The 11,854-nt window shown below is 48.6% G+C and overlaps 1 protein-coding gene across 1 annotated transcript in view; it reads left to right on the forward strand.

Moving 5' to 3' along the window:
- The window catches only part of LOC135385917 (protein artichoke-like), a 230,301-nt gene extending 227,862 nt beyond the window's left edge, over window positions 1-2,439 (forward strand). The window contains exon 4 of the mRNA XM_064615542.1: window positions 20-2,439. Within this exon, the coding sequence (XP_064471612.1) occupies window positions 20-723 (704 nt within the window). The 3' untranslated portion in view covers window positions 724-2,439. The remainder of the gene's footprint in view (window positions 1-19) is intronic.
- Window positions 2,440-11,854: the final 9,415 nt, after the last annotated feature.

The following is an 11,854-nucleotide window of genomic DNA, read 5'->3' on the forward strand; positions in this document are numbered from 1 at the left end:
CCTACCTTTTCCGTTCCAGGCAACCCATTCCACTGCGACTGCCGCCTGCTGGGCCTATGGGAGTGGCTACAAGACCACCCGCGGTTATCCTCGCCCGACCCGCTGTGTTCGCAGCCGGAGAAGCTGGCATCGCAGTCCATTGGCTCCCTGCACCCCGTGGATTTCTGCCCCGCGCCTCTCATGACCTCTGCCGAGGTGCGCCTTCTCGACCACAATCGTCTCTCTGTGTACTGGGACGTCCAGAACGGCACGCTCATAGGAGGGTTCTTGGTCACGTACCACGCCACATCGGAACCGGCTCCCGCGGCCGGTGCCTCGCTAGAGCCCACCGTGCGTCGCTACGACATCGATGGCCTCCAGGCAGAAACGTGGTACACAATTTGCGTCACAGCAACCGGCAAGTATTTACGTAGCCTGGGTCGACCTACTCCGTATACTACTGACGTCGAGAGGCCGTACGACTTGTCAACAACCAATCGAAAGTGCCTGCAGGCTCGGACACTCGCGAAAACAGACAAAACCCGGATTACGCTCTCTACTCTGGGGCTCATCCTCGGTGGGAGCGTTAGCGCAGCCCTCGTGTTGACGCTGGCGATACTCTTAACGGCGCTGAGATTTCGAAGAAGGAAGCGAAGACGGCCTGCCAAAGCCAACGAGGTGCCACAGGAGTATATTTCCTACAGGCATTTCTCTATTCAGAGCAATGAGGGGGTGTATTCCTGACAAAGGGAGCAACGTTTGGCGCAGGGGGACATCGTCATTGAGTAGTGAAAGTAGTGGGGATTTCAACACATGTCCACAAATATCCTTACCCGACGAAAGTACTTTCACAGTTCACTACGGTGACGTTGTGCATTCTGAGTGTGATGCTAAAGTGACTACAGACGAAAGTGATTGCTATCGCGACCAGCCATACGTCTGGACGACTTCGGGCGACGCTCCTGCTGTACTTGACAGTGATCTACCGGATCCACATTGTGAATTGTGACAACATGTGTGCATTTGTGGTCTCCGCTCCTTTGAAGACGTCGGTGACTTCACGGCTTTTAAGATTGTCATTCGTTAGACAAGAGTTGCATTCATTAACATTCACTCTGAAAATGCATCTGCATTTGTAGACGGGACAAATGGTGGGTGCAAAGAATATACGCTGAAAGTGTGAAATAACACAGCGTGCACAGAGCTCTTAGATGGACTCTAACGTGCATGATGGGTTTGTTCTGGTAGAAACAGACATCGCATGGTTGTGCTTCTGGGTCGCCAAAAAAGAAATCTCCTACTGCGTATTTTCTACCTTTGTTTTCCGCATATCACAGTAGACTGCTAAGTAAGAAAAAATATAGCATGCAACAAATATCCCCATGTAAAATCGTAAGCAAGTGTCTAAGAGGTCCAGTGAAGAACAGCATGAAGTAAGAAATGTACCAGAAAGATGAAGGACGGTAAGACCGGTGAACACGTTATGATTTTGTTGATACGAAGAAATCTTTATAGTAGCGTTCTCGTTTTTATTTTGTCTCTTTTTTCTCGTTGTAATTCGTTGTTACGCTTCTACTCATTGTCATTTGCGATGTCGCCTGCGCGGCGCTGGGCTATGCGTTGACCCGCATGCATCCATTCTGGAAAGCTCTTATTAGCACCGCGGTGCGTTGCAACTTTGGGACTTGCATCGGACACGATGGTGTTATGATGAACAGCAGACGTTATTTATATCAATGGATTTGAACGCCCCTGTATATACCGTGTTCCTAATGACAAACCAACGGATGTGAAGTCGTGCACCTGTGTAACACTTTGTGTGGATTTTGTTATTTGTGTCACAAACATACTGCAGTTTTGTGCCCCTCTCATGTGTGATCCACATGTACAATTTGCCTAATTGCACAGTGCACAACCCTTCTTAATTCCGTTAAAGTTATTGCTTCGCGAGCTGTACCAGAAAGGAGGGAAATCCGCGACGAGCTTCTGTTTTCACATTATGATTAATTGCAAATGAATCGTGCAACACAAAGGTAATTTGCATCTGTCCGTAGCATTGATAATTATGATCGAGATCTCTGCAAAATCTTAGGAAAGTTTGTCCTCTTCAGATGGCATTAAAATGGCGCACTGGCAGAAACCCACGTGACATTATCACGTTGCAAGAGGCACACAACTTCTTTGTACATATTACAGCTAGCTTCATGCTGTTCACGTGTATTTCTACACATTCTCATCTGTAAGCCATAGGAGATGAGGTCATCGAGATGTGAGTCAAAGAATAATTATTTCTTACCACTGTGAGGGTGACCGTCTGATGAATGTGTTTTTGGTCGAGCACAACACGTTGGCGTATGACGTGCTTTTTAATGGGCACGACTCATACCGTATGAACTGCGAGGTTTGTAAAGTTCCATTGAATTTAGTTCGGGGGTTTTGAATAAACTTGTTCTATTTGTAGAGTGGTCTTTGTACCCAGTCATTTTTCGGAAGGTGAGAAGACACCTGCCCTTAACATCTCACATATCTGCTGGTGAATGGAATACCATATTCAATGGGAAACCTTAGAAGCATGTTACTGGAATGCTCTCACTACGGGGTGAAAAGTTGCTTTACTTTGGCCAGCATTCTTGATGCATCCTTAAAGACGCTGTTGACGTAAACAAGGACTGTTTCCGCCTTCGCGTGCATCTACGTGCATGTGACGCAATCCCAAGAGGGCGTGCTCTCATTGTTATCACGCACGCCGGGCGGGGCGATGATACTACGTCTAAAGCCGGACCGGAATATTACATGCCTCACCACGCGGTAATCAGACGTGAAAGAGAAACGACGAAAGTCCGCATTGTGTTTGATGCGTCTTCAAGTGCATCAGGTTGCCTGTCATTGAATGAAGTGTTACATGCGGGTCCTAACCTGAATCCGGACATACTGTCTCTACTACTGCGGTTCCGATTTCACCGCATCGCCCTGGTTGCGGACATCGAGAAGCCATTTTTACAGATAGCACTTCACAAATCTGACACAGATGCGCTTCGTTTCATTTGGTATCGCACAACTCCGATCGCTGGACAACCACTCCCAGACACTGAGACCTGGAAGATGACACGAGTGCCATTCGAGGCCAGGTCCAGTCCTTTCTTTTCTTCTAGCCGCCACTATCCGACAATCGCCTACGGAAGTCACTATCCGACATCGCCTACGGAAGTCTGAACAGGACTACCCGCTGATTGTGACACTGCTGCCTAGTAGTTTCTACTAAGGTAACACACTAAGGTAAGGTAACACACCTCCTCAGCGACTTCCAGGGTGCGTCATCTGAAGGGACAAACCAGCCACTCTCTCTCACTCATCCTCCTTTCACTCTTACATTTTTGCTCACTCATACACACATTCATACGACGGGATCGGCGCAAGCGGCAACTGTTGAACAAGAGAGAACGGATGTTTTGAGGGTGGAACAACATAGAAAGGACAAATACATACAAAGCCTCAAATTGCCTAAGAAATTGGTATTGTCCTGGACCGGCAATCCAGAAGATGTGGGTTCGAGTCCTACAGCTGGCTGACCTTCTCAGTGACTTTCTTCTTTCATCGTCAATTTCTTAGGCAATCTGAGGCTTTGTATGTATTTGTCCTTTCTATGTTGTTCCAGCCTCAGAACATCAGTTCTCTCTTGTTCAACAGTTGCCGCTTGCGTCGATCCCGTCGTATGAATGTGTGTATGAGTGAGCAAAAATGCAAGATTGAAGGGAGGATGAGTGAGAGAGAGTGGATGGTTTGTCCCTTCAGATGACGCACCCTTGGAAGTCGCTGAGGAGGTGTGTTAGCTTAGCTCAATTGGGAGAGCCCTGGACCGGCAATCCAGAAGATGTGGGTTCGAGTCCTACAGCTGGCTAACCTTTTCAGTGCCTTTCTTCTTTCATCTTTCAAGACTCACATATTTGCAGATGCCAGTCAAAGTGCTTACGGTGCGGTAGCCTACGTTGAATTGACGTGCGAAGGATCGTCTCGTATAGAGTTTCTTGTTAGCAAGAGCAGAGTTGCTCCGATCAAGCGTCAGACCTTACCTAGGCTTGAACTCATGGCTGCACTCCTTGCTTCGCGATTATACCGCTTTCTGTGTACGTCGTTTAAATTAGAGTTTGACTGCATTTTTGGAGCCAATCTCTCATAGCCATCTATTGGATCAAAAGATCGGTGAAACGATGGAAACCTTCGTCGCTAACCGTGTTCAAGAGATACAAGGGCTAACATCCCCAGACAAGTGGAGGCATTGTCCCAGCGAGAGCAATCCGGCTAATCTCCTAACCCGAGGTGTCGCGGTACACCAACTACGAGACAGTGCACTGTGGTGGTGTGGCCCTGTGTGGCTGAAGTATCAAGAAGACTGGCCTCGGTCATTCACCACGGAACTACCAATCACATGCCCTGAAGGAGAGGCGGAAGTAGAGGACATCCTACATACGGCATTAGTCACCGCTTCCCCGAGTTTTGTGTCACCAGAACGACACAGCACAGCAAACAGACTCCCGTTAGGGTCACGGCATGGGTTCTCCGCTACGTGCAGAATCTGAAGGGTCATAAACTGGCGGGCCCTCTTACGGCGGAGGAACTGAGCAGGGCTGAAAAGTTCTGGATTACAGACACGCAAGGCAGATTCCTGTCGCCGAAGTCTCCACACCTTGAGAATTTCCGCTGGTATAAAGATCACGTAGGTATCCTTCGTCTTACAGGACGACTTCAATATTCTAATCTGCCCATACCCGCCAACCACCCGATCCTGCTACCTCCAGCCTCAGAAGCTTGGTTCACTCGGTTAATTATACTTCGTGAACACGAAAGGTTGACTCACGCTGGAGTACAAGAGAGTCTACACCAACTGCGAGACCACTATTGGATAATCAAAGGAAGGCAATCCGACAAGTACACCCTCCATCAACGTTACTTCTGTCGGCGACTAAAAACTCGTGCGTGTGCTGAACAGGAGGCACCTTTACCTGGAGATCGGATAACGCAGCAGCTTCCTTTTGAGACAGTTGGAGTAGATTTTGCAGGGCCACTGTACCACAAAACTGCGGAAGGTTACAGGAAGGCGCACGTGGTCTTATTCCCTTGTGCCGTTACTATAGAGCCATCCATCTGGAGCTTGTGACAGATCAAGTATTTGGGGAATTTTCTCATGGCTTTCAAGCGCTTCGTCGCACGAAGAGGAATCCCAAAGAAGATTTATTCAGATAATTTCTTGACATTCAAGAAGGCTTCTCGTGAGCTCCCTGACATGCGGGCTGTTCAGTTGGCTGTTGGCTGGCTGGCACAGGTTCGGATTACGTGGGAATTCATTGTTGAACGGGCATGTGGTGGGGAGGGCTTTGAGAGCGAATGGTGCGTTCGGTCAAGGAAGCCTTGAGAAGGGCATTGGGTCGAAGTGAGCTTGAATTCCAAGAACTGCAAACTGTGCTCACTGAAGTCGAAGCAATAGTTAACTCGATACCATTGACACCGTTAACAGAAGACCAAGAAGACACCGAAGCCCTGTCTCCCTCACATCTACTTATTGGGAAAAGGCTTACTTCTTTACCACCAATGACAAGCCTACAGCTGGCGGTTGCTGATCGTAATCTGAGAAGTCTGAACAAAGAGAAGGAGAGGCTTCTTGACCGGTACTGGAGACAATGGTCAAGTCAGTATCTGACGCATTTGCGGTCAGCTAATCTTAGTCAGCAGCGTACATCCAGAACAGTTCGCCAGCATCAACTTGTAATGCTCTCCGATGAACGACTTCGCAGGACTTTTTGGAAGCTCGCACGAATACAAGAGGTGCACCATCGGCGAAGTGGTCTCGTACGCTCCTCTGCCCAATGGGGCATCCATACGAAGGCCCATTCAGCTACTATATCCTCTGGAACTCCAGGAATGACAAGCCATGGGGCGGGAGTGTTGACGAAAACAAGGACTGTTTCCGCCTTCGCGTGCATCTACGTGCATGTGACGCAATCTCAAGAGGGCGTGCTCTTATTCTTATCATCTGTTTCAGCCATTAAAGCATCCTCTTGTAACCTGCTCCTTCCTAGACGCTTCCTCTACTTTATTACAGACGCATCGTGTTACAGTTTGAGAATAAGTTGGAACACGTACTTTCTCTACTACTTTTTCATGTTGAAACCAGGAGTTATGGAACTTGGTATTAGAAGAAATCACAGAAATGTAGCAAGTCAACACAATAAAATCCAGCGCATTCGCAGAAGCAGTGAATACGGGTTTTAAACTCACAGATCGAAAGCTTACGCATGCGCCCAAACACAATCAACCATGATGAAAGCGCCAAAAATTCACAGGACATAACACGTAAATAGACTAAAAGCTGGAGTCTCGTGCTGGTGTCGTCCTTCTGTGCATGCCCAGACTCAGGTTATGGAGTTTGCCCACCAGTTGGCCTGCACCTACAACATACTGTCAGCGGGTCTTAAACTTAGAGATGCGAGGGGGGGGGGGGGGCGAGATATGTTTATTTAAAAAGCGAAAGAGAAAAGAGCTGCCGCAACCATTTTACGGCGAATAAAACCACGCGAGCGCGTGTAATGACATCAGAACGCCACAAATCGTTACAGCGTCGGATTTTCGGATATCTATATTTAAGTTTGCAACCTTTACCAACGCATTATCGATGGCGTAATATTTAAGAAAAGGAATCGGTGTTACTTGCCGAGTGTAAGCGTACCAGATTTCTTCATTCCTGCAGAAACGCAACGAGGAAAGCGGAGGAACATGAAAGGAGGGCGAAGAAACTCGGGGCTTTAGGATTTCGTTGATTCGCGACGGACGCCGAGGAAACCGGTTCGTGTTTCTAGCCTGGAACTCAAAGTTATAACACATAATAAAGGAACGATCGTATATTACTTAATTTTGTTTTGCATGGTAGAATACGTTGTCAGAAACTGTCAGCTGGTTTTCCGTTAGCAAAACGCAGTAAAGAAAAATAGCTGAAATGGTCTCAAATGTCTCAAATAGTCTCAAATGATGGACTTTCTTGCTAAAAACAACAGGTCCAGTTCAACACAACCGGTTTGAATATGAGCCTCAATTGACATACCATATTTCTATACAATAACCAATTATAATTGGCCTTGTACGAAAGCGTTAGCAAGTAGCACTCAGTCTAATTTGAAAGAAACAACACTCTGTAATCGGATACAGCGCTATTGGTCGAGCAAAGTCTCGCTTAATTTGAATGCATAGTTTCTACCCTATAGGGAGCCTCTCTTTTGGAGGCAACACAACAGTGAAGAAACACTGGTGAGTGCTCGGAAATCTCAGGATCACTAATACCACGCACAAAGGGACTGTACAAAACCACTCGGTGCCCTGCCGCAGATTCTGGCTGATTCAATTACTAGCTGACTGAGCAAAAGAACGGAACGGTCACGCTGAGCCCTTTGAAACGAAGACGTTTGGAAAATCCGGGGCCTGTTAGCGTACGTCAGCACTTCTTCACGGGCATTTTTCTTGTAATGTATCAGCGCCGCAAGCACCTGGAGGGGAAGCAGAGACGCTTAAAGTATGGCGTTGCATATAGCTGCTTCTCGAAGTGACGTAGCTAACTTTTTAATTATCTCACTGCATAGGAAGGGTTGAGCAAAGCATGTGGTAGTTCACGACAATTAAAGGTGACCCCCTTTTTCTTTTCTTTTTTTTTTTTTGTTTTCGCTGCGGCGTGTTCTGCAACGGATAAAATGAGCTCCTGCGAAGAACGACGTGCGCAGGTGACCTACAGAGCACGCGTGAGACCTCTCCGCACACCTTTCAAAAATCCTCTCCCGTGAGTGCATCGCCGAACGAGGAGACGTCGTGACGTACTATGATCCCGGGGCACGTGACTCGTGACGTACAGCGGCATAGGTCAAACCACGACCTACTAGATTATAGCGACCACGTCATACGGAACCCTTCCCAGCGCCGCATTTGGAGGCTAGCGGTGGCGCTACTCATCGGCCCGGTTATTGCTTCTTCAATTTCTACAGTACTCTGTACTTTAGCTCACCTTCGTATTAGTATTTTTGTACAAGCGGCGGATGTCCCACGAGAGATGCTTCATTCTCAAATTGATTATCATCACCATTCTACGCGTTTTCATAGGAACTGTTGCTGTCGTCCGCTACGGTAATCGTGCATCCGCTTCTGCTCGTGCAAAATTCAAATTTCCATCGTCCAATCATGATGCCCCTACGGGATCGTGCGGACGAGCTCCTCATTGGGATTGCCCATTATGACATGGCCGCTATAATCTAGTAGGTCGTGGCTCAAACATGTGTAAGCGGTGCGTGAGCTGAGAAGAAGAAACAAAGAAAAAAGCTACTGGGACCATTCCACGTTACGCGAGAATAGTGTCCGCCGTCCGCAGCTGCTTTCTCCGACTGTTTTTGTAAATTCGATTGCGCAGCTAAAATACACCGCAGAGCGAAAATGTTTTGCATGGTGACTCCTGATGGATAGCTTGACAGATGAGGCAAAGTCTCGAGCCATGTTAAATGTCACCTGATTGCTCCTTTAAGGGCTCGCAGAAGCCTCCCTGCAAATCAATCAATTCTGTTTTGAGGACATCCCTATTACGTTGGTGCCGAGAAGATTGAAGACCGCGTAATATTGGAGACGCGTAAGTTGGGCTCCGAAAATCGCCAATCCTAACACACTGACCTCAAAGCTGCACCTTCGAGGATGGAATCAACCCAGTGACATTGTTACAAGTTACGCAAGTGTGCGCTTGAGGGACGCGGGGTATCGTGTGCTGGAAATGTCAACATACGCCAAAGAACACTCGGGTGAGCAAAGATAGGTCGGCAAGGCAGTTGGAACATAGTTCTAGGGAACAAACGTCACTTCTAGGATTGCATTGCAGTACTTCCGCACTCTAAGAAAAAAAGGAGTACTTTTACTCCTTTTGGGGAGTAATTGCATTGCCACAAAAAATAGTCCCTTTCGGGAGTAAATGCACGGGAGTAAATGAATGTCACAGAGTGAAGACCGCATTTCACGCGCTGTTGTAAAAGTCCCAGATACATACTTGGTGCGCATGCATGAAAATAATTTGAAGCAAACCGTCAACGGTGATATATCGAGTGATATAAAATCTTGCGCAATACTAGGGCACAATTTGCGAAGAAAGATGCGCTAACTGTTTCTTACTCTGTGTGGCTGGAAAACTTGCTACTAAATTGCTAATTGTCTGAGTTATACAGCCTTATGTCGTTCAAATTGACCAAGGGCACATATTTACGTAGACTGTTGCATTCAGGAGACCATTCGCGAAGTTTAGTGACAATTTGCAGTCCTGGGGAGTAAATGTCGGGACTAAATGTTGGGTTAGGGGACTAAAATGGGGAGTAATTGCAGACTAGGGGAGTAGAAGCTGCAATTACTCCCCGTTTTACTCCTTTTTTTTTCTTAGAGTGCGGGTTCGGAAAGGAAGAGACACAACCAGCGGAACTAGCCCCAGTCGCAATGGGACCGAGAGTGTTGTGGTAACTAAAGCCCTGCACCATCCGCGGATGGAAGCGCATATCCGCGGATATCCGCAGAAACCTTGCGGCTTCGGATGAAATATGGACGCTTGTTGTGATGTGGATCGGATGCGGATGGCGCTGGATCAGGATCGGATCGGATACGGTTGTTAATAGAGCGGTCGGCGGCGGATCGGATGCGGATAAACCTCCGCACTAGGCACCGAACACCGACTACAAGGTGAACGCAAGCCACTCGCGTGACCGGGAGAGGAGACCTCTTGCGTCTCGAGTCGAGGTGCGCGTTCGGCGCCTATCTTGCGTTCCACTCCAATAAACCCTACCTACTCCGTTTGTTCCAAAATCTGCGCTTGCTGCCATGTATTCTTTCATGGCAGGTAAATCTGTTCTTACTGTTGTGTATCCTTTGGTGGCATCATGGACGCCCAGGACCTGCCCTCGCTACAAAAGCTATGCCACTCCAGTATTTTCACTGTCAGAACAAGAGAGAGGAAGTCGCCTGTGTGGACGAAGTTCGCTGATAGCAGTTTTTTTTTTTTTTCTTTTTGTGCTGTTTTGGGCCGACGGGAAATGAAGTTTATTTCTTGGAAAATGGGCTAGATATATCGAGCCCAGAAACTGAACCATCTCTGCGTCCTGTGGGAGACGCGCGGATTTTGCGGGTCGGATGTGGATGACATACTCAACTTTGCAGGTCGGATGCGGATATAGAAGTTGGTCGCTATTGCGGATGCGGATGTCAGAAAAGCTCATCCGCGCAGGGCTTTAGTGGAAACCTTACTTCTTGGAAGAAGCTTGGAAGAAGAAGAAGCCAAACAGCAAGGACGCATTCTTTCTGCTCTCCGATTTACCTTGGTTTACCTTGGTTTTCTCAGTAACCTTCAACCTCTATCAACTTCTGGGGTGCACCCATGACAGGCAGCGGGCGGTGTCGCTGGACACCTGGAGCCCGCGACATTGAGGCCGCGCCTGACCCGGCCCGTCCTGATCTGCCTAATGAGGGTGACAGGAGTCGCTCCCCGGTCAGACGACGCTTAAGTGAAGATCGTTTGCTTGCCTCAGGGACCTCGCAAACGGAACTTCTTGATGACCCTCAAGATGAGGGGGGGTCCTCACTGCGAACGAATGGTGACACTCGGTCAATGGATGTTCCGCCTGGCCCTACTCTCAAGCCTACCCATGAGACTGATGCATCGCTGTTTCAGCTGGTCACGTATAAGAAGAATCGACCAAACGGGATCCCGGTTGTGTTCAGATGTCTCACAAAGTCGGGCTCGTTCTGGAGTGTTAACCCCAACTTAATAGCTCGTGAAGTGCTCACCATGACGCAAGAGATGGTCCCCCGCCACAGAATCAATAAATATGGAACTCTCATCGTCCATATCTCATCCGAGCACTTCGCACAACGCTTACTAGGCCTTACGGTACTCGCCGGAATAGCAGTCCAAGCGTCTATCCCACAGTCCTACTTACGTACCACCGGCAGAATCACTGGCGTCCCTCGTCGTTACAGCGAGGCTCAGCTCCTTGATTACTTTTGTTCAAGTGGTGTCACTGAGGTTCAACGAGAACTAGCTTATTCTCGGGAGAGTGACGGCTCCGCGAAAGCCATCGTCAAGTCTAGTGTGCTCTTAACCTTTCAACCTGGTACGCGCTGCCAGCGGAAATTCCTCTCGGGTTCACATACTTCCCCGTGTCAGAATACATTGAGCCGCCTACTCAACGTTTTGACCGTCAGAAGGTTGCTGACATTGCTCGCAACTGCCGCGGTCCCCAAAGATGCAAGGTGTGCGCAGGCCCACATGCTTATAAACAATGCACTTTGTGACGAGAGCCCACGTGCGCTAAATGTGGTGGTCAGCATAATGCCACCTACCGTGCCTCTACCGTGTGCGAGAGCGGCAGTGGCCGCGCACCGACGGCGAGCACTTCTCCATCAAGTGGCTGCTCGACTCCTGGCTTTACCTCTGGTACTGCCGATTTCCCGCGCCTGACTGGCAGGCCAGCGCCACCAGCACACGCTCACCACGGCTCGTCGCAGTCCTTTGCCTCTGCTGTGAAGCAACCCGTACTACAAGCTGCACGCCAACTGCCCAAGGTCACAGGACGACGAACTTCTGGTTCTGCCGCACAGTCGACCCGCATGTCTAAGGGACAGGACACCATATCTGGTACAATTGTAACAATGCTTTTCACCGCCTTAAGAGCAATTGTCCAGCTGCTCACAACAGCAGCAGACTTACCTGCGGTTCAAGCTGTGCTTGCCCTTGAACCTCTCCTGCGCAAAGGTCCATCCCCTTCTACGTACAATGAATAACGGTCGCAGTCGCATTACACTAGCCCACTACCAGACAACC

Source organism: Ornithodoros turicata, chromosome 2 (assembly GCF_037126465.1).
Source record: "Ornithodoros turicata isolate Travis chromosome 2, ASM3712646v1, whole genome shotgun sequence".
Taxonomy (NCBI): Eukaryota; Metazoa; Arthropoda; class Arachnida; order Ixodida; family Argasidae; genus Ornithodoros; species Ornithodoros turicata.